This window comes from Lissotriton vulgaris, chromosome 6 (assembly GCF_964263255.1).
Source record: "Lissotriton vulgaris chromosome 6, aLisVul1.2, whole genome shotgun sequence".
Taxonomy (NCBI): domain Eukaryota; kingdom Metazoa; phylum Chordata; class Amphibia; order Caudata; family Salamandridae; genus Lissotriton; species Lissotriton vulgaris.
The window spans coordinates 1,263,109,253-1,263,134,970 of record NC_141694.1 but is presented as its reverse complement, the minus strand read 5'-3'; the positions used below and the strand labels follow the sequence as shown (position 1 = coordinate 1,263,134,970).

The window sequence follows — 25,718 nt, the reverse complement described above, 5'->3', positions numbered from 1 at the left end:
CTGAGGATAGTTGCGAACCCTCCACCGACCGCCAGAGCCCCGGTGGTGATGGCGATCGACATAGAAAAAGCCTTCGATAGCCTGGAATGGAGCTACTTGTACAGGGTGCTGCGAAGTTTTGGCATTGGGGATGAGTATGTGCGGTGGACAGAAGTGCTATATGCCTCGGCGGGAGCTAGGGTGCGGGTAGGAGCATTGACATCGGATAGATATGCAGTGCATAGGGGTACTAGACAGGGATGTGCACTCTCCCCCTTGCTGTTCGCCCTCGCGATAGAACCCCTGGCGGCACTGGCCAGGAATGGTGACTCCTACCAAGGGCTGGAGGTGGACGGAATTCGTCATCACATATCATTATATGCGGACGACCTCCTACTGTTCCTGGAGAATGCCGAAGAGGCAGTGGAAGGGGCGGAAGATCTACTAGCGCGTTTCGGAGATGTATCGGGCCTGAGGGTGAACTGGGCGAAGACCTGCCTCTTTCCTCTCCGGAGGGCGGAGAGATGCCCCATGACCCGTCCCGAGCTCCGCTGGGAGCCAACCTGTTTGCCCTACCTAGGGGTGTACATTTACCACGATCCCACAGACCTGTTAGAAGGCAATATAAACCGTTGTATCCGAACGCTGCAGGGTAACATGCTTTTCTGGGCCACCCTCCCTTTGTCTATGACAGGCCGTGTCTCGCTGCTTAAAATGATCGCCCTGCCGCGATTGCTGTACTTCTTTCGAACCTTGCCTGTGTGGATACCGAGTGCCGTGTTTCGACGACTAAAATCCCAAGTGGTGTCCTTTCTGTGGGGAACTGGTAGGCGGAGAATAGCCTTGGCAACCCTGACCCGCCCGAAGAGCGAGGGCGGACTCGCGGTCCCTGATTTCGAGTACTATTATTTGGCCGCCCAGCTGCAATTCCTCACGCAGGAAGTGGCTAGGGTATACCGAGGCCCGGAGCAGGAGAGGGACACTGGCACCCCTCGCCATGTGCTGGCGTACATCACCCTGCAGCAGAGGCTAGCACTCAGAGACCTGTCTCAAGAGGAACGGACATTGAGGCTCTGCTGGAACCGCGTGCAAAAGCGCGCTGGCCCCGGACACCCGTACGCACCCGAAATACCACTGGGCATGCTCACGGCGCTGCCACATGGCGGCGACTGGTCGAGCCTCCGGGGCTGGGAGGAGGCTGGCCTACAGGTGGTGGGAGACCTCTTTGCCGACGGGGTGCTCACGCCGTACCACTCCCTACAGGAACGATACGACCTCCCGAGAGGAGACTATCTACTGCACGCAGCTGTGGTACGAGGGATCCAAGCGCACTGGGGCGAGGGACTGTGTGAACCCGCGACGTCGCCACCATGTCAATATGTGATGATGGCCGCAGGAACAGTCAAGGCAGTCACGTGCCTACACTCCAGAATCCTCGAGAGCACCTTACGACCCCTTGCGCGCTTAAAGACCCAATGGGAGACTGACCTACAGAGGGAGATCCCGGATACGACGTGGGCCCAGCTGGTTCAGAGGCCCAGGAAGAGTACCAGGAATGCCCGGTTCCAATTGATACAGCTCTATATCCTTCATAGGGCTTACCTCACGCCGCACAAAATAGCGAGATACTTTGGAGCAGAAGACGCAGCGTGTCCTAGATGCGCACGCTTGGAAGCAGACTTGCTGCACATGCTAAGGGACTGCCCGCACCTGCAGGACTTCTGGAGGGACGTGGGCGATACCATGAACGCGGTCACAGACAGGGACTTACACTACGATAGCGCAACCGCACTACTACACTGGTTTCCACACACACGTAAGAACAAATTGACAAGCAAATTCATAGACATGGGCCTACTCCTTGCGAAGAGGGAACTCACTAGGGGATGGAAAGCGAAGATGGCACCGACACATGGGAAATGGCTCACAGAATTCCTGAAATGGGCGGCCGCAGAGAGCACGATCAGGTATCAATTGGCTCGACGGGGGCCTGACGAGAAAGCCCAGGAAGCGGCACTAGCATGGGAAACTCTAGTCCAGGCACTTAGGGATAGTACAATAGAGAGCGAGGATGAGGAGGATGCAGAGGACCCTGGGGAACCTAGGGTAGCGGTGTCTACCACAACTCCCCCCATGGACATGCACACTCCTTAGACATCTCAAAACTCCACAGGTCACCATCACACCTCAGAGTGCGGCAACCCAGACACCAGACACCATGGAACACCGGGGGTGGGGGGAGGGCTAGGGGAGGGGGGGGAGGGGGGTCGCAGTGTGTCATTGACGCTGAGCTATCAGTAGGAACAAACCGGATACTGGACAAGGGAGGGGGGTTGGTGAGGGGGGGGAGAAAAGTTAAAAGCAGATAGCGGTTGATCATTGGACACGCCACCGAGTAGTGGTAGAGGGGGAGCGCTGGGTGAGACAACCATCACCCAGCCCCAGGCCCACGAGCAATGACGATGTCGGAACTTTGTTGTAGAAACTTTGAGAACTTGAGATCCCGCATATGTATACAAACGGAATGACTGTAATGCTTGTATTGAAATCTGCAATAAAAATTGTTTTACAAAAAAAAGGAACTAAATTCACTAAGTTGATTTTGTCAGCATGGCGAATGCCATTCCATATGACAAAATTAATCGAACGTGGGGGCATATTATCAAGGAGGGCGATAAGTGATTATCGCCGCTTTACGGCCCCTAAGCGGTGATAATTCTATCGCCCTATTAGCAAGCTGTCGCTAACAGCAATTAGCGACAGCTTGTAGGCGATAGAGAGCGGTTTGGGGCCCACTTTGCATGTCAGTGATATTTATCGCTAATGACATGCAAAGTGGGCATACCCAACCAGATAGTGACTGAAAGCAGTCGCTAACATCGCTAACGCCTATTATCAATGCAGGCGTAGCGATGGAAATATTTGTGCTAAGCACGAATATCTCCAAAACCTAACCCTGCTAAGACCAGCTCTTAGCCATTATATCCAATGGGAGGTGGATATTATGGCTAAGACCCTATTGGCGTTAATGCACGAATATCACTGTATTGTCAGCATTATTCACGCATTTCGCCGCTATCGCCGGATATTTTATCGCTTTAGAGATAAACGTTGCTAATAGCACGTTATCTCTGCGATAATATCCGGCGATGCTTGGCGATAAACAAAAACTCGCTAAGCCCATTTAGCGATAAATATCACTAGTTGTTGGTAATATGCTCCGTGGTTCGATGATAAAGGATCGTCAAAACATATTTTTTTATTTCAGTGGATTTTCGGAAAAATACACATCAAACTTGCTCAAACATTTGGACAGAGCAACACCCAACTTGGAGTGAAGACCAAGCTTTACCGAAGGAAATACCTTTTTGTTTAGTTGTAAACCTAACCAGCAGGTTTTGAGAAATCTCTTAAAAATAGAAATTTAAAAACCCTGATGCATGTACTTGGGTTCGTGAAAAGGTTTGCATACTGTAATTTTAATCTAAACTGGTCATGTGATTCACTCCCAGAATAATTTTTTGCGTCTGACAACCTTTATCACAGGATATGAAACAAACAACATTTAAAAAAATCTTACATTTAGTAACAAAACTGATCATTTAGGGAACAGAGACAAGCTAATTCTACATTCTTTACACAATCTTAAACAGAGAAAATAAATGTGTTCTTTAACAAGTCAGTAGAAGCAACTAGGTGTAATTTCAAATTCCTCTGATTCTTTTCCCACCAGCACTTGAACTCTCTCTATCTAGTCCTGCTAGCTTGCAGTTTTGTTCCCTATAAAACACCATACTTAGGTGTTTCAATAGCAGGTAAATATTTGGAAACGTTGACAAAATATACATTTTATCACCTGCGTCTCTGTGTCAAAGACTTGGCAAAGATCACAAAACTCATAGGATGTGCAGGGGCAAATGTCCCCGGTGTAGATACCATGGGGCTTATTCACAAGTCCATTGCGCCGCCGGTGTGTCACTTTTATTGACGCACTGGCATCGCAATGGGCTTCCCTATATTTACAAGGCCATATAAAACCACCCTGCGTCACTTTTCATGGACTTGCAAATATGCTTCCCTTTTACACATACTTCTGCGAGAAAGGGGCGTTCCATTGGTGCTGCTGTGGGTGTTCCCACGCAACATCCACCCAACTTGACGCATTCCCAGATTTACATTTTGTAAACCCAGGAATGAGTCAGAACCCTTCTTTAATTTATCCTTGTTTTTTCCTGTTTCTATGCTTCATGCATTCTGCAACATGCATACAAAGAGGAACATGCCTTTAATGATTGTTTTTGTGCAGGAAGGTGTCCCTTCCAGCACACAAGCCATCATCCCCTCAGTGCAGGCACTCTTGCAAAACAACGAAAGAGCACACTGCTGCTGCCTGTGCACCAGGGGAGAAGGACCGGAATGTGCCATGTCTTGTCGATATGGCGCATTTCTGCCCTTTTATGTTGATGCATGACAGCGCAGCAGAAAGGCTTGCTGTGCTGCCGTGCGCCACAATATTGTAAATGAGGCCCTTTGTACCTTACTGTTCCTAACTTTGAACTAAACTGGTATATTTTTCTGTGCAGGAGACTCTTTTTTCTAGTGCCCCGGCAGGTGGGATCTGGTGGGAGTGCTGTATTCTGTTGGTTGATGAGGTGTACCCTAAGTAGTATTCCTTCTATCCTGGGTGACTTTGCATCCTATGGCCAGGCAATGTCATGACAAAGGCTTGCTGTCAACTGATCCATAGTGGTAGGGTAAAGGGTTCTTTTCTCGCTGCCCTAATCAGGCGACTGCCTACCGGCTGTTTCTCTGAGAAAATCCAAATAACATGCCAGCCTTGGCCCCCCACTATCCCCAAAATGTCAGTGGTGTGTGAGTGTAGTTTGAATACATGATGCGTGAGGTGCCCTAAGCCTAGGGTCCCCCTCTGCATAATTAGCCCTTGAGGCCTTAGTGTGCTTCATAAGGTTTTGTGGTGCGGAAACAGATAATGGACGGAATGCTGAATGAATCAAACATTCACCCCCAGTCAAGAGATCTGGGTTAAATCCATAAGGTTTAGTGGCAGCTAGAGTTGCTGCCTCCCATTCCCTTCATGTTTTCCTGCGCCGCTCTCCCGTGACTCCCCTCAGCAGCCATTGTACATCTAAATGTATGTGTCTGGTTTGGAGTTACAACATTTTGAGTAGAGCAGGAAGGCTTTTGTGGTCACATGTTCTGGATGAAGGCAGTTTCAGCACTTCAGCCAGATGCCGGAATGGAACAACACCCGAGCAAAGGACTGTGACAATGGCGTAACAAAATTTGAGCCCCCCCGCAAAATATATGTAGGGGTCCCCTCCGGACTCACTTATGAGCTCTCAGGCCAGGCTACTGTGCTAGGGGGCCCCCTGGAGCACGAGCCCCACCTGCACTTTTGGGGCCTTTGTTACTCCACTGGCACTGGACTGTCGTCATACCCCATATTCTCTGACTTCCGTTACTGGAGAAGCAAAACAACACCATACTTGACACAGGTAGGCTGGTTCTCATCTACAAAACCAAGGCGACATTATAGGCCACCTGCCGCCCTCCAGGAAGCCAGAGAAATAGTGTAACCTTGGTTCTTGGCTGCCTTGAAAAAGTTCAATGTCTACAAGAAAACATGAGCTACGTAAACCCCTCCAATGCTGTTTCACACTGATGTGTAGTCAAACGAATGAATGCCCTCAAACTGTCAGCACAGCACTAAGGGAAGAGGCTTCTGGGTAAGATTGGTGCTACAGAAAGGATGTGTTGGCAGCTTTTTTACAATGCCACCACTACAGGGCCACAGAAGTAACAAATGGCTTAAAATGGCCTTGTTCTTATGGAAGTGAGAGGCCACACACCGCAAAGTGTTATATTGCAAGGGGCTCCAGAAATCCTTGCACCTGAGCTGCATCTGAGTCAGATCAGAGTATGCTTTTGCAAGTTCTGTCACTTTAATGTGTAGTTGTGACCCCTGGTGAGCAAGGGACTGGAAGTTGATAAAAAATCCTAAACCTACCCACAAGCATGTGGTACAACAAAGACGCTTTCCTCATTGCAATGTGTTAGTACAAGTTCTAAACAGTTGTCAAGGAGAAGATGGGCTTGGTCAGATGCATTGGGCTTTCTTAGGCTTGAGGTTACATACCGACCAATAATGGGGTCAAATAAACATTAATTGCAATTTTACAAGTCATCAGCTTTGTGATGATGCAAATCCATTCAACCGCCCCCCGCATTAAAAAAATGATACCAGATTATAGTATACATACTCTAGTGTAGGCAATGGGTCCTCGTGAAAGTACGAATCCTGTATAGCTTGTTCTGAGGTAATTCTTTTCATAGGATCCATAGTGAGAAGTTTTTGAAGCTGGAAGACAAAAAATAAGAAACAAAAGCTTTCAACGGATTGTCCAGATTATCCTGTGATATTTTAAATGGAGCATTCACAAACCATTATTCATTAGGGGCCTCTGACCAGTTGGAGATGTGAACCCAGATATACACAAGGTACCACAAATAGTGAGTGAGTGAGTGAGCAGGTGATTTAGTACACTTTTAGGCCACACTTTCAGAGATCAAAGATCAAATCTAGACTCTACTCACTGTGCTTTCGAGCCAGGAAGAAATGGCAGTGGCTACACTAACTTTCTTTCATTCTGATTTGCTCTGGACGGACATTCCAATTTAATGTGGCAAGCAACAAGAAAACACTGACTTTAGTGGGAAAATTAAATTTCTTAGTTAGAGTGCGGATTCTGCTCTCTAGGCCCCAGAGCGTACATTGTTCTTTCTTTCTTCAATGTAAAGCACAGCATCTTCAGGCAGACACTTTGTGCCACTTTCATATCTTGAGCCACTACTTGTTTGGGAACATGAAGGCCAGGTGTGAGATGGGGCATGGCTAGCCAGTCATTATGGCGGACGCGAGCTTCTAACTCTCTGCTTATAATCCCTCGATTATCCTGATAAAAAGTGTAATAAGTGGCTACGGGAATAAGATTGCCACACATATGCAACAACTGCAAGGACCTCGAGGCATCACAGCAAAAGTGCCTATTGATTGTCTGGGGAACAACAAACCTAACAATGTAGGAGAAATTATGGGTCACACTGGGCTTTATGGTAGCTAAGCGAAACATAGCGAGCAAGTGGGGTGTCGAGTCCAGTCCAACTTTCGAGGAGTGGGAAAAGGACATGGATTGCTGCATGCAAGCAGAGAGAGCAGCGTACGAGAGCACGGGGTGCCCACACAAATGGACAAAGATCTGGGGGAGGTGGAACGAGAGCAAGGGGATGCCTTGCCAACCAGTACGATCTGCTGCCTCAGCTGAGGATATTGAGGGGTGACCGAGCAAGAATAGGGGTCACTGCTTGTGATGAGAAACAGAGTACTGTAACTAAACTAGTAACTCGAAATGACTTGCATATTATAGGGCATGAGACGCTGGTACTGTACTGTACGTATCATGACACTGGCAGAGATACATTGATCGTGCTGTTTGCAATTGTCTTTTTTAGGTCTCGGCTGGCGAAAGCAGCGCGAATGCGCTGCTCTCGTCATACGAGGGCTTTTTGGAATCAATACAGATTCCAAAGCTCTCGGAGGCGGAGTTGAAGCCCCGCCCATCTTCCTCATTGGCTGGCATCATCCTGCATTCAAAACGCAGGCTTACAATTGAAAAGGAGGCTTCTTAGTCCCTCCTTGTTGCCGACTTGCCTCCTTTTGGCCCCACCCACCGGGACTGGATTGTTTACTGGCGGCGTGTTACCATCCGCTTTAATTACAGGGTGAGGACTTTTTTGGTCATTCCAGTTGGTTAACTTCAAACTGAGTGTGGCGCCGCTTCACGGACACCACGCTTGGATTATTTAAATATTTCTTAACTTTAGCACTAAGCGTAGTGCCCGCTTCAAGGACACCGTGCTCACTATTAAAGTTAAGAAATATATAAAGAAACCGAGCGCGGTGTCCGTGAGGCGGTGCCGCGCTCAGTTTTAAACTTAAGCATTTACAATGCAATTGGACCGATTACATTGCAAATGCTTGTTTATACCTTGCCAGTGCACACATGTGGTCACTTTCAATGTTAAACATTTTGGAAGGTATATTTTACAACCCACTTTCACAGGGAAGCATACCTGTAAACGGCCGCTGCAGCAGCAGTTTAATAAATGTCTCTGCTGGAGTTGCATAACAAACCAAACATTATTAAAAAGCGTGTTTTAATTACACAAAAGGGGTATTTTGCATCGAGCGCCTAAGCTCCCCACCATCCCCCCAGCGCGTGCCTCATTTAAAACAACAACTCGTGCGCAGAGGTGTTATTCTGGGGGCGCGTTCCCGGCACTGCATCACTGGTGACATCTTTGTAAAATAGCAACACATGAAACGTGTAGATGTTTAAGACTTTTAGGGCCAGAATTAGGTCACCAAATACCAGTCGGTAACAGCCGATTTCGGCCGTTACCACCCGGTCTTTGGGTTTTGACATGTAGGTGGCCTTAATTTTACCGATTCGGTAAATTTACAGATTCGGTAAAATACCGAATCGGTAAATTTACCGAATTGGTAAATCCAGATGTAGGTGGCACTTTAAACAGTGCCACAGGCCATTACCGATTCGTTATTTTTAACCAAATACTATTTAGTGGTAAATAACGAATACCTGTGTACACGCAGATCTGTGCATGTACACCTGTGCCATGTGGCACACATACATGCCCTAAGGGCATGTATGTGTGTCACATGGCACACAAGCCAAAATCAGGGGTGCAACAGGGTGTCAAAGTGACACCCTGTTCCCCTTGACAATTCAGTATTTTTACCGAATCGGTATTTACCGATTCGGTAATTGATATTGATTCCTATGGGCCTCAAGGCCCATAGGAATCAATGGTAACTACCGAATCGGTAAATACCGATTCGGTAATTACCGAATCCTACCGATTCGGTAAAAAATACCGAATATTTAGCTACAACTCATTTACCGAATCTAGAATACCGAATCGGTAAAATTCAGTATTTTAGAGTCGGTAAATGAGGATTACCTACATCGGGCCCCTAGAGTCTTTAGATGTTAAAAATATCGATGTTAAAAATATTGGGTTTTTTTCTGTAAAAATATAAATGTAAAATAAAATAAATAACACTAATAAATAAAATAAACATAGTTAAAAATATCTAAACATGTTTAAACTTAATAAATAATACATATATAATAAAATACATTAAACATACACAGAAAATATATAATATATACATACTTAATAAGTTGTAATAATTATTTTAATAATTTATAAATTAATAAAAAGTATTATAAATTACAGATACATTTACAAACATAAAACATAAACTTAAATAAAAGTGAAGATTTACGTTTAATAAATTAAAAAAATTAAATATACCTTTAATATTTTTAAAATTAATTATATACTACATTATCTAAATTTATACAAAAAAAATTAAATAGCTAAATAAATCAAAATACTATTCAAAATCCATAAGTAAAAAAAATACAGTAATAAACATGTTGGATAGCATAGATCTTAAAATTACCATTCCCACTCCAGAGAGCGCAACAGTAGAGAAATCGTTGTATAGCGTAGAGGTTAAAATTACTATTCCAACTCCAGAGAGTGCAACAGTAGGGAAAGCGTTGGATAGCGTAGGGGGAAAAATTACCATTCAAAATCCAAAAAGTGCAACAGTAGAGAAATCGTTGTATAGCGTAGAGGTAAAAATTACTATTCCAACTTCAGAAAGTGCAACAGTAGGGAAAGTGTTGGATAGCTTAGGGGTAAAAATCACTATTCCAACTACAGAGAGTGCAACAGTAGGGAAAAACGTTGGATAGCGTAGGGGTAAAAATTACTATTCCAACTCCGGAGAGTGCAACAGTAGGGAAAGCTTTGGATAGCGTTGGGGTAAAAATTACTATTCCAACTCCAGAGAGTGCAACAGTAGGGAAAGCGTTGGATAGCGTAGGGGTAAAAATTACTATTCCCACTCCAGAGAGTGCAACAGTAGGTAAAGCGTTGGATAGCGTAGGTGTAAAAATTACTATTCCAACACCAAAGAGTGTGCAACAGTAGGGAAAACTTTGGATAGCGTAGGGGTAAAAATGACTATTCCAACTCCAAAAAGTGCAACAGTAGAGAAAGCGTTGGATAGCGTAAGGGTAAAAATTACTATTCCCACTCCAGAGAGTGCAACAGTAGGGAAAGCATTGGATAGCATAGAAGTTAAATATAACATACTTATAAATAATTGTTGTAAATAACATTATTAAAATGTTTATTTTTAAGTAACTCTACATCATTTGCAAATACCCATTAATAATTACTAAAAACATGATTACAATTGAATAATTATTTAACAATAAATTAACAATAAATACCAATAAATATTAATTAATAAATAAAAATTACCAAATAATAAATATTGAACACTAAAATATTTTTCTAAACAAAAAACATATTGATAATTAAAAAATGATTAACAATTAAAACATGGTAAACAATACATTTATTTTTAAATAAAAAAGAAATTTTAGGTAAAATTATTTACCAATTTTTAAAATAAATTTCCAATTAATAAAAATTATTTATCAATAAAAAATATCAATTACCAATTGTAAAAAATTAATTACCAATTAAAAAAATAATTGCCAATTACAAAATTCAATTACCAATTACAAACCTTGATTACCAATTAAAAAAATTAATTGCCAATTAAAAAAATGTAATTACCAATTACAAAACTTAATTACCAATTAAAAAAATTAATTATCAATTAAAATAATTATTTGCCAATTAATATTTAATTAGAAATAAAATAATTATCAATACCAATAAAAAATAAATAATTACTTAATTACAATTAAATTACTTCCCACCCAATTCCCCTATAAACCCACAACCCGCTACAAAACTTAAACCCAAAAATGTATTAAAATTAATTTACAATTACTAAAAATTAATGATTAATTTACTATAATTAAATTACTTCCCACCCTATTCCCCTATAAACCCTCAACCCGCTCCTGTACTAAAACATAAAATTAAATAAAAAATAAAAATTTTAATAAACAAAAAATAGTACACATATAATTTAAAACAAATAAAATACTTAAAAAAAACATATAACACATACATATAAAATACATATTAAAATACATAACAAAAAACAAATATCGATATTAGTAACATCGAAATTAGTAAAATCGATATAATTGATATTGATATTACTAACTTCAATATTACTTACATCAATATAAAAAAAATCGATATTACTTACCTTCGGGTCGATATTCTGTCCAACGATATTCTTGACCTCGATATTCTTCACCTTCGATATTTTCAACTCGATATTAATGTAGGTCGATAATTAGGAATCAATATTTTGACTGTGCACCAAGAGGTATAACCTAGGGGCCACATTCCTTCAAATGGTTCATTTATAATACACGGTGCCGTCGATAAGAGTCAAAGTGGGTCCATATGCCCCCTGTCCCCACTACTCTTTGCACTAGCCATAGAGCCGCTAGCAGAGACAATCCGCGCCACGCTAGGGGATGGTATACCACTCAGAGGTGGCACACATAAGGTGTCATTATACGCAAATTACCTTCGGGTCTATATCAGAGACATTGGAAACGTGCCTCAGCAATTGGCGCATACCCTGCAAGGTTTTGCCGCCCTTTGGGGATTGAAAGCCAACGATAGTAAGTCCTGCCTTTTCTTGCCTAAGGGAGGAAACAGAGATCCAGGATATGTTCTTAATGGTGAGCAGGTACAGTGGGAAGCAAACGCATTCCGCTATTTAGGCATACATGTATATAGGCAACCAACAGATGTATTTGATGGCAACCTGCGCAGAACACTCACTATCATTAGATCCCAGATGCTGTTCTGGAGCACGCTCCCACTTACAGTCACAGGCAGGGTGGTTCTTACCAAAATGCTGACCCTCCCACGTTTTTTTTTACCATTTTACGAACCTGTCAATATATATCCCCCCTCCTTTTTCTGCAAATTGGAGAAATCAGTCAGAGATTTTATATGGGGCAAAGCCCGCCACCATGTAGTGGTAAAGAAATTATACCTGGCCACAGATCAGGGAGGCCTAGAGGCTCCAAAGTTCGAACAGTACTATCTAGCTGCCCAATTGCAATGGGTAGCTAGATGGCTGGCCAATCGCCAACAAGAAGACACCGCTACTAAAAGCCTACCCTATACACTATCACACCTGATAAAGCTATTCCATCCCGGCGCGACCTTCAAGACCTCCGTAACCCCTGCTACTCAAGGTAGCATATAAATGCTTCAGCAGAAGTCTATAGTTAACTAGGCATGTCACACCATACGTGCCGCTATTGCCCCTCGAAGGGTCATCTAGAGGGCAAACAACGGTGGCAGAAGTTGAACACCGTGACTGGCACGAGGCGGGTATACAATCTCTGGGGGACCTATAACGCGATGGCACACTAGTCCCATATACGGCAACAAAGGAGAAGGAGGGACTGCCCCCCGGGTCAGTTCCTTTTACACAGTTAATTAATAACTACACTCACGTCTAAATGGGGAGACCTCACAACTGAGCCACAAACCCATCTCACTGTGCAATACCTGCACGTCATGGGACATGGTGGACACCTCACGGGGTAGTTTGCGCCCTCCCTTCAACAGCACACAGAGGTCAATTTGCAGCCACTTCATCATCACTAGGAGCAGGACTTGGGTCGCCAACTCTCAGACATGGAGTGGGCCCTGGTGCTAGAAAGCCTAGTGCACATCCCCAGGAACATGCGATTTCGCTAAATTGAATATTACATCACACAGCAGGCATATCTCACACCTGCCAAAATCAACCGATACTTTAACCGCACAGACTCTGCCTGCCCTGCGCCCTTGCTGACGTAGATCTGTTTCACGTGCTCTGAGGCTGCGCCTGCCGTTACACATACTGGTGGTAGGTTGCAGATACATTGTCAACCTGCACAGAGCTCACGATCCCCTTTGAGTGGCAGACTTACATCTTACATCTGTACCATCGGAATCATAGCAATAAAGTGTGGATAGTAGCAGCCAAGAAGTTGATCACCAAGAAATGGAAGGCACAAGACCCCCCTCGCATGCAGTCCTGGAGGCACTCTATGCTAGCATGGACCAAAGCAGAAAGCATTGCAATCCACAGTGAAGACATCACGGGCATATGCAAGATCCCGATGGCCTCAGGCTGGGATGCAATGCTAGCCGAGCTGCTGCGGGCCGGTGATGGCGCTAGTGAGATCCCACCCATGGCTGATTCCACGGATTGAGTGTGTGCGTGTACATAGCAATATTAGTCCATCAGTACAACCAGGGTCGTTGCAGTCGGCGACATACAAACTTGTACCTCAAATAGTGCCGAACAACGAATGAGTGCATAAATAGTGGCCAAAGACAATTGTACATTTGTTATCTTAAGCAGGGGAGCCGACAGGGAACTCTGTACTTGTTACACAAAACCTGTTGTGTCGTAAGGTGTCCCAATATCGTTATTGCCGGCCACCCCACACCATGAGCCAATGGCCAGCAGTATATCATAGCACTGACATACATCTTGAACTATGGATAACCAGGGAGAATAAGCGGACGCACATAAAGTCATTTTCACAGGGTATAAGCATACACCACCTCTCACAGTGTGACAATGCCTGCTCCACTAATCAATGCTGTACCAATGTTGTTGCACTGTATGTTTCATAACAGATGCCATTTTTATATGCTATGACATATGTGTATGGAAACTAGTTGGTATAAGTTGAAAACACAACAAAAACATATTTTTTAGAAATGAAGGCCCTGTGTGAGATGATCGACTTTGTAGGATTGTTAATGGTTAGTGGTCAGTGATCTGTGCCAGAAGGAATTTACATCGTCAAGATAGGAATGAACTATGAGTTCTCCAAGAGGTGATTTACATTCTGTAGGCATTATATGAAGAATTCTGCTTCGATTATGTAACTTTTAGATGATATCTCCCTCAACGACTTTAATTTGTGCTTCCATAGACTCATCAATATCCATAAAATCTTGAGATTCCTAACAGAATCAACTATCTAAATTACAGGTCAACAAATTAATAAATTATTCATAGCCAAATAGAAAAGGTTATTTTGTGGCCCTGGCAATAGGCAAGTGGAAACACAACCTTAGTTTAGTTTCCTCTATTTCCAATCAACTTTCGATAATCAACTTTTGCACAGCTTTCATGCAACAGCTTGAGGTTCTGAAATTGTCTCCCATCTGTTTCCACTGTGTGCAGTTCGCCAACTAGAATGAAGGTGGGTTGAGTGGCCCCACAAGGTTTAAAATGTTGGCAAAGACACAGGGAAATCATGAGGTACTATGAACCATAGTTTTGAAGTTACAGCCAAGTGAGTGTTCCATATGACTACTAGGTCAGTTTCAATCCTGTGAACTCGGCCAAATAAATCAGTGTATAAGCACTGAGTATGGAACTGTTTCACGTTATATGGAGAAACAACATACAACGATTGACGAAGGCCAGTTGAGAGGGTCCAAGTGGAACTGAAACTGGAATCTAACTTTCCCTGTCAAGATATAAGCACTCCCCCTTACACAATATAGTTCCCCTACCTCTCCAAAGGCAGTACATCTCAACCATCACCGGGAGGATAGGATAGGATAATATTTATAAAGCGCACTTATACCAGATGGTGTTTAGGCGCTAAGCGAACAGGAAGGAGTGAGAACACCAATGACCAGCTAGGAGGCAAATAACCAGGTCTTCAAAAGTTTCCTGAAGACCTGAAGCGAGTACGCCTTGGAAATGGGGAGGGACAAAGAGTTCCAGAGTTTAGTGACTGCCACAGAGAACGAGCAGCCACCCCATTTGGATCTGCGGTATCTGGAAGAAAACAGTGTTTTTTTAGAGAAGAGGATCTCAAGGAGTGCTATAAACTGGGCAAATCAAGAATTCCAAAGCACACCTTGTTTGATGAAATTTACTAACTGTCTTGGCACACTGAAGTGACCGGAAAATGGCATGCCAGTTTTGTGCAAATCTTTTTAAGTCATTTAATGTTTAGGAGGTTTGGTTAACCATTGTTCATGGTTAATCATTTTAAAACGGTGAGGTTCAATGTACCTAATTGTAGAATGGCTAGCGACACATATTGTAATGCATGTATGTAACACAATAAATGATAGCATAGGGTAGCAACTTTGTAAATAATTAAATGAATGTCTGATTGTCTCGAATAAACAATAAATGCATCTTCTACTAACGCAAGGTTATAACAGTAGAATCACTGAGAGTGTACTTGCAGGAAAGCAACTATTATAGTTTGCCAACTTCATGAGTAGCTCAAAAGGAAATGAACAATCAATCCAAACTTCTCTGCATCACTGAATGAACAAGGGCTATTGAAAACAAGCATTGACAAATCCAATAGGTCTGGGTTTATTATTCCAGCACATGTAAACACAGGTATTCACAGATACTGTTTATAACAATAAAGCCTGTCCTATTAGTTTTGCCAATACTGGGTTGATGTCTTTATGTATAGAATGTGTATAGGAGGTAAATAATTGAATGTGATACTGTGACAACTGAATGCACTTTTCAGTCTGGCACGTTCTTATGGAAGCATTTGCAGCAAGACCTAATGATACACCAAATAGCCAATTGAATGAGGTGAAACAGTAATGGGATGGAGCCAAAGCCCTTTCCACGCATATTTTAAAGAGATGTTAGAAACAATGACATATGATCCCAATGGACCAGAAAAACATTTCCTTTAGTCTGTGCATTTCTTATCTGCACGTCTCTGTAAATCAAGAAATGACGCAATGAGAATCATTTTTGTAAACTAATCCATTCGCTATTTTAAATTTATTTTTGCTTTTAAAAAGCAATATGTGTTTATCCTCGTCCTTGGGAATATCTGCAATTTGAGTTGAGAAGAATAATGCTCGTCTTTCTTCCCTTGTCAGTGTTCTCTGACTGGGTGATGTTTGCTTGAAGTTTGGTCATGGGCTTTAATCAATATCCGGCTGCAGTGACATTTCGCAGTTTATGGCTGAAGGTCAGGAAAGTACATAGGGCCATATGTATGAATTTTTGTTCCCATATACACAGAATCGGTAAAAGTCTTTGATACATATGGCCCTATTGCCATATGTATCATTCCTAATTGCGATTGCAAATGCTGAAATTCGCAGAATCTCAGCATTTGCGATCGCAATTAGGCTTAATGGTATGTATGAATGCAAAACTGACTCTCAAAATAAGGAATCGCAAAATGTGTAATTCCTTATTTTGCAATTGCATGTAAGGAATCTCAAATTGCTATTCCTTAACTGCAATGTAAGAAGCACAGAAAAAGTGCAATTTGGCCTTAAGGAATCGCAAATTACCACAAACTTCAAGTTGGTGGTCATTTGCGATTTCTTTGAAAAATTCACTTCTTTGCATTTTTTAAAGTGCCACGCGGCGCACATACCGTTAGGGCATGTATGTGCGCCACATGTGCACACATGCACATTTCAGGGGTGCAACAGGGTGTCCTTTTGACACCCTGGCACCCTTGAAATTGCATTCTCAATTTGCGATACTCTAATTGCGGATCGCAAATTGAGAATGTCTTCCCATTCATTCCTATGGACCTCTAGGCCCATAGGAATGAATGGGGAGGTATTCCTTGATTGCGAATTGCAATTTACGATTCGCAATTAGGAATATGTTGGATTCGGAAAATTATTTGCAAATCCTACACACATGCAGCCTGATTCATGAAGTGAAATTGCGCCCGCAATCGCTGCGAAAACGCAAATGCGGGCGCAATTTCCGTAATCGGCATTCAACAAGAAAATAGCGAATTCGCAAACACATATTAGCGAATTCGCTAATATAATCGCAGAATCCCTGCCGCAGAGCATTAGCGATTCGGAAATAGCGACACACCACGGAATCTGCGAAAATAATAGCGAATTCGCAAAATAAATCGCTATCGGCATTCAAGAAAATTCGCAATTAGCGAAAAACCCAAAAATCGCTATTTGCACGGCGCAAAATAAGGACAACTCAAAGCAGGTGGTAACCATGAAAGCCATTGAAAAAAAATTTCAAAAAACCGTTGTCCTATCACCAACAGGTACTGGCCTGACCAATCACACATAAGGACCATCAGCAGCAGCAGCATTAGGAGTCCCACAATGCCAGGAATGTACATGGTGGTGAGGCGTCGCAGGCTACAGCGATTAGCACGGAGGAGACGCAGGATCCAGGCCAGGATATTCCGCCAGCGGGTCACCTTGCTGGGCCAAACCAGAGAGCAGATATATGCTAAATACAGGCTGAATGGGGAAATGATAATGCAGCTAATACAGGACCTTGACCCCCTGATGCAGCACCCAACAAACCATACCAATGCGGTGCCTACACATGTGCAGGTATTGTGTAGCCTGCACCTCCTGGCCTCCGGAAGCTTCCAGGGGGTAGTAGCGGCTGCTGGGGGAATATCCCAGCCCACCATGTCACGCTGCCTCAACAGTTTTGTTGACGCCATGCTCACCCAGCTACACCGTCACATCAAATTCCCCGCCAGCCAACAGGAATTGGACATGACAAAGCTACAATTCTACAATGTAGCCCATTTTCCACATGTGCTCGGATGTATAGACTGTACCCACGTCGCCATCTGCCCACCAGCTGGCATGGAGTATAAGTTCCGCAATAGAAAGTGCTACCACTCCCTCAACATCCAGATGGTCTGCAATGCCAAGACATACATCACTGACATCGTCTCACGGTACCCAGGGAGTACCCATGACTCCTTCATCTTCCGGCACAGCGGACTCCACACACGGCTGGTCAGGGGAGAGTTTGGGGAAGGACACCTACTTGGTAAGTACACTTTGATTGAAATGTCACATTGCAAAGATGTAACAGCGCAGCACAGGCAATCACCATCTGCTCCTCTCATTCAGGTGACAGTGGCTACGCCCTCCGTGAATACCTCCTGACCCCATACCTCAACCCTGCTACACCCCAGCAACGGCGCTACAATATTGCTCACATACGGACAAGGAATTGCATAGAAAGGACATTTGGCCTGCTCAAGAGCAGGTTCCGCATACTGCACAAGACAGGTGGGGCCATGTATTACAGTCCTGCAAAGTGCTGCCGCATAGTGGCTGTCTGCGCAATACTACATAACATTGCAACCAAGCGCCGGATACCTGTTGACATCTCTGGCAGTGAATCTGAGGGGGACAACCGGCCACCTGCACATGCGCGCCATGCACAAGGGGAGACCCCAGCAGAAGGGCACAGACGTCGCAACCACATCACAGTGAACAGTTTCTAGTACAACCACTGCCATCACCCCACTAATCAACAATGCATGCAAAATGTAATGATGACACAACGCTAATGTGTGTAGGAAAATAAATGTATTTGTTAAATGCACAAAATGATATATGAGGGTCTGTGCCAAAGTTCAAAATAAAAGTACGTGTTCAATTCACAAAATGAAATATAAGGGTCTGTGCCAAAGTTCAAAATAAAAGTACGTGTTCTATTCACAAAAGTAAATATAAGGGTCTGTGCCAAATTAGTCCCACAAACAGTATTACGCCATACTGCTGTGCTTGCCAGGCTTGACCTCAGCCTGTGCCAGTGGTGATTACAGTTCTCTAGGTGTGCCTAGAGCGTGTCCCTTCATAACGCCTCTGAGGGGCTTCCTCCTCCGGGGCGTCAGGCAATGGGGGGGTCCTGGTGCTGCGGGTGGGTAGTGGGGCCTGTGAGGCTGATTGTGAGCTCAGGCTGGACGCCCCCTCACTTGCATCATCACCCCCCACAACAGATGGAATAGGTGGAGGGTGAAGAGCCACGACAGCCGTGGTGAGGGTCTCCAGCACCCTCGTCATGTCCACACTGCACTGGATGACAGTGTGCTGCTGTGTCAGACAGCGCCGCGCCAATAGGGATGTGGCATTTGCCGACACATAGCTTGCCCTGCTGTAGGTGCCAAGCTGGGTCAACAGTTGGCGGTGGTGCCGGCGTTGGCCACCGTACATTCTATTCATGGCACGGGTGTTGGCCTCCACGGCTGCAGCAATGCGGGCCATTCCATCGCCCACACCGGCCAGGTCGGCCCTCATGCCTTCAATGTGGGTAGCAACACATGCCACGTTGCGGCCAATGTTGTATAGCTGGAGGTGAATTGCCCCCTGCTGCCGTGCCTGGCGCTGGTGTATGCGCAGCATCCGTCTCTCGATGCTGAGCCGCGCCTGTCCATCACCATTGGCCCGCCTGGTAGCAGCTGCGGAGCGCTGGCGTGACCTGCCACGCCTGCCCTGCTGGCCGGATTGTGAGGCTGGGGGCTGAGTGGACAGTGGCGCAGCCCCGGATGTTGAGGCGCCAGCTGCTGGGGGTAAGGCCACCGGTGTTGCAGGTGTGCTCGTCGCAGGGGGTGTGCCTGCTGGTGTGGCTGTAGCAGTCGCTGCAGGGGCCACAGGAGTGACTGACCTGGCTGCAGCTCTGGGAGGAGCAGCGGTGGCAGGGAGCACAATGGGGGCTGCCATGGCAGCGGATGAGGGCGCTGCAGCAGTTGCAGGTGGGACGCTGCTGGTGGTAGTTGCTGGTGGTACAGTTGCAGCGGAAGGGGCTGGTGCCTGGGTAGGTGTTGGCACCTCCAGGACGCTGTCGTCGATTACCAGCCTGTCACTGTCACTGGTATCGCCACCTGTGGGGGTAAGTGGAGGACCATTAGTTGTATGCATCTGGCACACGTGCAGTTGCTACATGCATGCTGGGTGACATTCCCTGAATGGCAGTGGCTTTGTGTGCATTGGGACCTGACTGGCTGCATTGTGGTACTACTACATTGTGGCCAGACTACATCTCCCACAATGCTTCAGGACATTCCTTGATGTGCAACAATGACATGCCTATGGGACATTGGGGGAGCCTATTTGGTCATGGACATCCATAGGGGGCAGGGTCGCAGTCGCATGCCACTTACCTTGGGTGTCTTGTGTGGGGCCGGATGAGTCCAGTGCAGTGAAACCCACACAGGCCTCCCTCTCCAGGGTGTTTTCAACCTGGTCCTCCAGGGCGGTGTTCGGTGGTACCGTCGGACCTCCTCCTCCTGTGCCCGAGGACTCCCCAAGGCGCGCCGCCACCTTCTCCTTGGCACGGCCTCGGAGGTCGTACCACCGCTTTTTAAGTTCTTCCAGGGACCTGGCCGCCACTCCCACCGAGTTTACTGCAGAGGCTATCCCCTGCCAAATGCGCCTCTTCTCCATTTCTGGGACCCTCCTGGAATTGGCACCGAACAGTTGGTCGTGGTTAGCCACAACTCCCTCGATAAGGTGCTCCAGCTCCTGCTCGGAGAATTTGAGCTTTCGCTTTCTCCCAGACGAGCTGCTGGTCCCTGGTGCAGCTTCCTCAGCCATGGTATGGGTTGTGGCTCTGTGGATCACTCTACTAGCCAAGATGTGCAGCAGCTCTTCTATGTGCTCCCTGTCTCTGTGCCTCAATGTGCAAAATGGTGCTGGGAACCGGCAGCTTCCTGGTTGTGATGTCATCACTGGGCTCGAAATGCGACTTCCCGTTTTCCCGATCTCGCGAGTTTGCGATCTCGCAAATAGCGATATCGCTAATAGCGATATCGCTATTTGCGAGATCGCAGTCCAGCCGCGGGTAGGCCGAAATTGCGATTAATCTGCGATTAATCGCAATTTCGATCGGATCGCTATCGGATTTTGCGATCGCGTGCGAATTTTTTTTTTTTATCGCAATTCTTCATGAATTCGGATTTGCGATTTCTGAATAGCGATTCGCTATTTTTCGCTATTTCAGAATCGCAAATGCCGATTTTCATGAATATGGCGGATAGCATTTTGCGATTCTTAAATAGCGATTCTCTAAAAATCGCTTTTTGAGAATCGCAAAACCTAAGTTTCAAACATATGGCCCATAGAGAACACAGGGATTACAGTGGAAGATTGGACGATAGCGGGCTGCTTTCTAAGCTGAAGAGGCCGAGGGAAGCAGGCTCCGCGCACCCACCACTGAGGGGACAGAAGACATTTTCTTTTGGCATGGACATGATGTGCTGGTGCAGAAAAAATACTCCAAGGCACTGCGGTAGACCCTAAAGTTTAGAAATAATTCACGCGTTTCTGTTCAAAATACCCTATACAACTTGTGGGTTTGCAGAGAACATATTTGAAAAAAATGTATCATAAAAAGAATCGCATTTGGAGCAGTCAACATCCCAATTCCATTCCTCCCCTCCGAACCCTAGAGAGGGTCAGACTAGCTGGCATGCTCACTCGGGGCTATGTGGGGTTAGTCTTAAAACATTTTCCAGAGCTACTTTTAGCTCACGGCCCAGCCCTGCTCACGGTGAAATATAACATTACACAAAGTATGTGGTCTCGGACAGTACGCTCGAGCCCACGGCAGTATGTAAGAGCTATGAAGCAGCCTCTTGCGCATGCGCAATTCCTGGATCAGTCCTAAAACACTTTTCATTCTCACTCTGTCAAGCATATTGGAACACAACTCTGAAAAAGCGAATATATAAAAAATAAATAAATTAATACTAGTATGTACTTAATGAAACTTTTGTTCACCTGCCAAAATAAAAAGATGCATCTATAGTTTATTATTTGAAACAACCACAAAAGTCATGTCCCAAACCAGTCTTCCAAACTATGCCATCGCTGTTTATTTCTGAAAAATATGGTTGAAAATAAATTATGAAGTCCCCACCATGCGACCTAACATTACATTATGAACGCTGGGATTTGGTGGTGTTAATTTATGTTATTATTGTCTTACAGGGAATCATTGCACAAGTGTATAACAAAACCCTAACAAGAAAAGGTTTTAATAAAGCATATGATAGTGTGAGGGCTTAATTAGGAAAATACATCAGAATGAATCTAGTTGGAATCCACATACCAAAAGGAACACTTTGCTGTCAGGCTTGACTTTGTGTTTCTCCATGTATTTCATGAGACTGCTATTAGCATATCTGAAAAACACAGAATTAACACATTTCATCAAAAAGAGTTAACTGTAATTGATACAATAAAGGTAAGGAACAATTCTATCAACTAACACAAACTATCAATTGAGTTTGGGAAGCCTCTAAATTACCTGCAAATGTATTTAAGCAAAAACCATAAACACCTAATAAATATACAAATACTATGCTACTCCCTCTTAGCCAATAGAAATCTACCCTAAATCCCCAGAACACACTGCAAGTAAAAAGGCAGGCACAGTAGTGCTCTTCTGGAACACAGTCTGTGTTCCAGAAGAGCACTACTGGAACTCCCCCCTGCCCTACATGTGCGCTCAGGCAGACCCACAGGCCTTCAGTAAGCAAATCAAAATACACTTCTTTTATCATACATGCCAACCCTCCAGATTCAGACGGGACACTACTGATTTCAAGGCTAGTCTCCCACATCCCGATTCCTGCATGCAGAAACCCGATACCTTGATAGGTGTCAGCCGACAGGGACTGGTCTTGTGTGACTCGGAGTATCCACTGCCAGTAACTTGCTCCCGCAGGCCAGTGTATGATATTTTTGTTACGCTCTCTCTGCCTACTATAGTGCTTTCTCCATGCTCCTAACAGGCAATAAAAATATATATTTTTGCTTTTCTGATATCCGGCCTTACAGCAGCACACTTGCAAGTCCCATACAAGACATTTGAGCTGATAAAGGCCTCGCCCTCAATAGAAGTCAGTGGGAGAAATATATTCTCCCAATTATAATTTTTTTAAATCTACCGCTTTCCTCTTCTAAAATGTTGGCATGTATGTTCTGTCTTTGGTAAAACCGGTTTGCTTAACAAAACACAAAAAAACAAGCATTGGCATAGCCAATAGGTCTCGCTTTTGGGACCTTATAAGTATTTATTTATGCAGCACAAAATCCTTGGTGCCACAACATTAACTGTTGCATAGCTAAACACTTATATGTTCCCAAAGGTGAGACCTATTGGTTATGCCAATGCTTGTTTTTAACTTTTACCCACGCTTATGTACACCAAGCACTTTTATGGAGTGCTGCAACTTAAGAGCTCTGAAAAGTACTACTTTTAAAAGTGATAAAACTGACACTACCTCTCATTTAAGAAGACGACTGTGTGGCCAAATGCAGGGTCTAGCATGATACAAACTGGCATTTTTCTACTACATCAGTAGAACGTATAAATATAACCCTGGTGCATAATCGCATCTTCAGTCTTGTGCCCCCCTGGGGTAGGAGCACTTTGTGTGCTCAAACTAGGTTGGCTTGAACTATTGCAAAGAAGGTGAAAAATATGTACTGGGCGAACGAGATGATTGGAAAATTGACGTAGGCAAGATTTTTGTGCTTGCAATAGCTGTGGAAGGTTAGCATCTGGTACTGTGCACATTCCTGTATTTTCACTTAAATGTGTGTTTACACATGTAACAAGGGTCAGTTCAATATATTCCGTGGCTTAGACTGTGAAGGCGGTGTGGTGGTGAAGAGGTCGATTAAGGTTAGGGCCAACCGCAACACAATTTGTTGTTTAATGTAAACAAGCAATCTTGGACATCCAGAGTAATTGTCAACCAGTGTGAAGGGGGTCATGAGGTACCATTGATCACCCGAAAGACCGAGATAGGGGGAACGTAAGAATGAGTGCGTGAGTAACGGACGCTGGTCGGAGGTTACTGTGTGTGTAAGCAACCTATCAGAGAGACGATAGACATTTCGTCAGTTGTGTTGACAATTACAGATAGACTGTGGACGTACAGTCGAGGGAAGTGACCGCTTGGTCGGAAGTAGTCATTTTTCAGGGTATGAATGGGACGCATGCATGACCGGGAGAAGAGCTGAGAAAGGAGGGGTGCTGCTACGAAGAGGAGACGAGTGACGTCAGAAAGTGCCGCGCTGGGATTGGCCGGCCGGAGAAAGACCGCGCTGCGATAGGCCAGCTAGCAAAGCCGCGCTAGGATTGGTGGATTGTCATCAGGAAGTAAACAGAGTATTGAGGCTGGAAATTGTGCGTATAATCATGAAGTGTTTTAAATGGTTGAGAGCGGCGTTTAAGAAAGAGAGGCGGGGATCTTATGAAGGGGAAGAAGCCCAGCCGGAGGGTACGCCGGCTCGTTATATGGCGGAAAATGTTGGGCTGCATACAATATTGTGGATTTCAGAGTGGAGTAAGATTACAGAGGGAAATGAGGAACTGACGTTTCCGAAGTACGGGACGTTCAGATTAGAGGTGCTACACCGATTAAAGGCAGTTATGACCTCAATGAGACCTTTGCCTAGACCGACCCAGTTTGAAGCTCTCAATGCATGGATTAGGGCAGCGCACGAGAAGAACCTGAATAGACGACAAGAAAGGGTGAAGCGATCGGTAAGAGCAGTGCAGGATGCCAAGTGGGACGCAGATGCTAAAAGATGGAGAGTGCATAACATGGAAGTAAATAAGTTGTACCCAGTGCTAGAAGTGCCCGGAAACAAAAGCCCCCTAGAAGAAGATGATGAGAGCGAAACAGAGGACAGCTTGATAAACAGGTTACTGACAGATAGGCCACCCCCGTATAACAGAGCAGGGGGAGATGTCGAGCATAGTGAAAGGGGGGGGGGCAACGCAGGAGAGCATGGACCGCTTCCCAGTTCCGATTGGGATCCCGCTGCAAAGAAAGAACTGTCCCAGCCTAGTCAGGTGCAGCAGGTAGTTGGGAGGTTTGTGGTACAAAGAGTGCCGGAAACGGAGTGTGCCACATCCTACGCACTGCCAGATGCCCTACAAGTACCTGTTACCATAGGTCCTATAGTATCGATTTATGACCCAGAAAGAGCTAGAGGGGAGGAACAGGTACGGAGGGACAGAGACAGAGCAGAGATGGCAAGGAGGAACGATACGATCAATTCCCCAAGTCAGTTGCCAATACCAAGAGAGTGGAGCACCCCAGTACACACAGCAGAGGATCCAGTAGGGGATCCGGGGGGCCATAGATGGCCAGTGGATATGAGGGGATCAGGACGGAAATCCTTTCAGGAGTTAAATGAGTACCTGAAGAAGTGGGATGAGGCAGTAGAGGCTCACAAGAGCATCATAGCTGCGGAAGCTGGAAGGGAAAGTCAGGATAGCAGAACTCGGACTCACTGCGGGGCTGAGGAAAGCAGTCCGGAGTGGGACGGGAGGGAGAAGGACAGTAGGGGAGTCACCCATTGGGCCCGGAGTGGAGGTAGATCAGACCTGGAAAACGGGGGCCCCGAGAGTGGGGGGGTGTCTCGCCCAATACACAGTGAAGGAGAGAGGAGAACGCAGGAGTACAGAGACAGCTTTAAGTGTACCCACTGTGTGCCCGGCAACAGAGAACAGAATGGGAGTTGTGAGAGGCCGCGCCACAGTCCCTGTGATGACGAACATGAGCGCAGTCCAGGGAATATGGGGAACCAAGAAGGATCATATCAGATACTGAGTGATACTAGACAGAGAGAGAATGGCGACCGGAGGGAGAATAGCAGAGAGTCCTACTGTGAAAAGAGAGAAGAAAGAGGGAATGGGCAAAGTAAGATTGGGGGTAACAGGCCCGTGTTCCAACACCTTCCAAGATCGGATGGCCGAGCATGGGACCTGGAGAGATGGGAGCAAGGGAGAATACTCCTTAACTCTCCCGAACCCAAGCGTAGGGCTCGGA

The 25,718-nt window shown here is 45.2% G+C and overlaps 1 protein-coding gene across 2 annotated transcripts in view; it reads right to left on the bottom strand.

Annotated features, from left to right (window-relative positions):
- The window catches only part of CDK19 (cyclin dependent kinase 19), a 1,344,771-nt gene that overhangs the window by 116,513 nt on the left and 1,202,540 nt on the right, over window positions 1–25,718 (bottom strand). For both annotated transcript variants that reach the window (XM_086927380.1, XM_086927381.1), the window contains exons 9-10: window positions 21,977–22,049; window positions 6,261–6,358 (exon numbers count right to left, since the gene is read on the bottom strand). In XM_086927380.1, coding sequence (XP_086783506.1) covers window positions 6,261–6,358; window positions 21,977–22,049 — 171 coding nt within the window. The remainder of the gene's footprint in view (window positions 1–6,260; window positions 6,359–21,976; window positions 22,050–25,718) is intronic.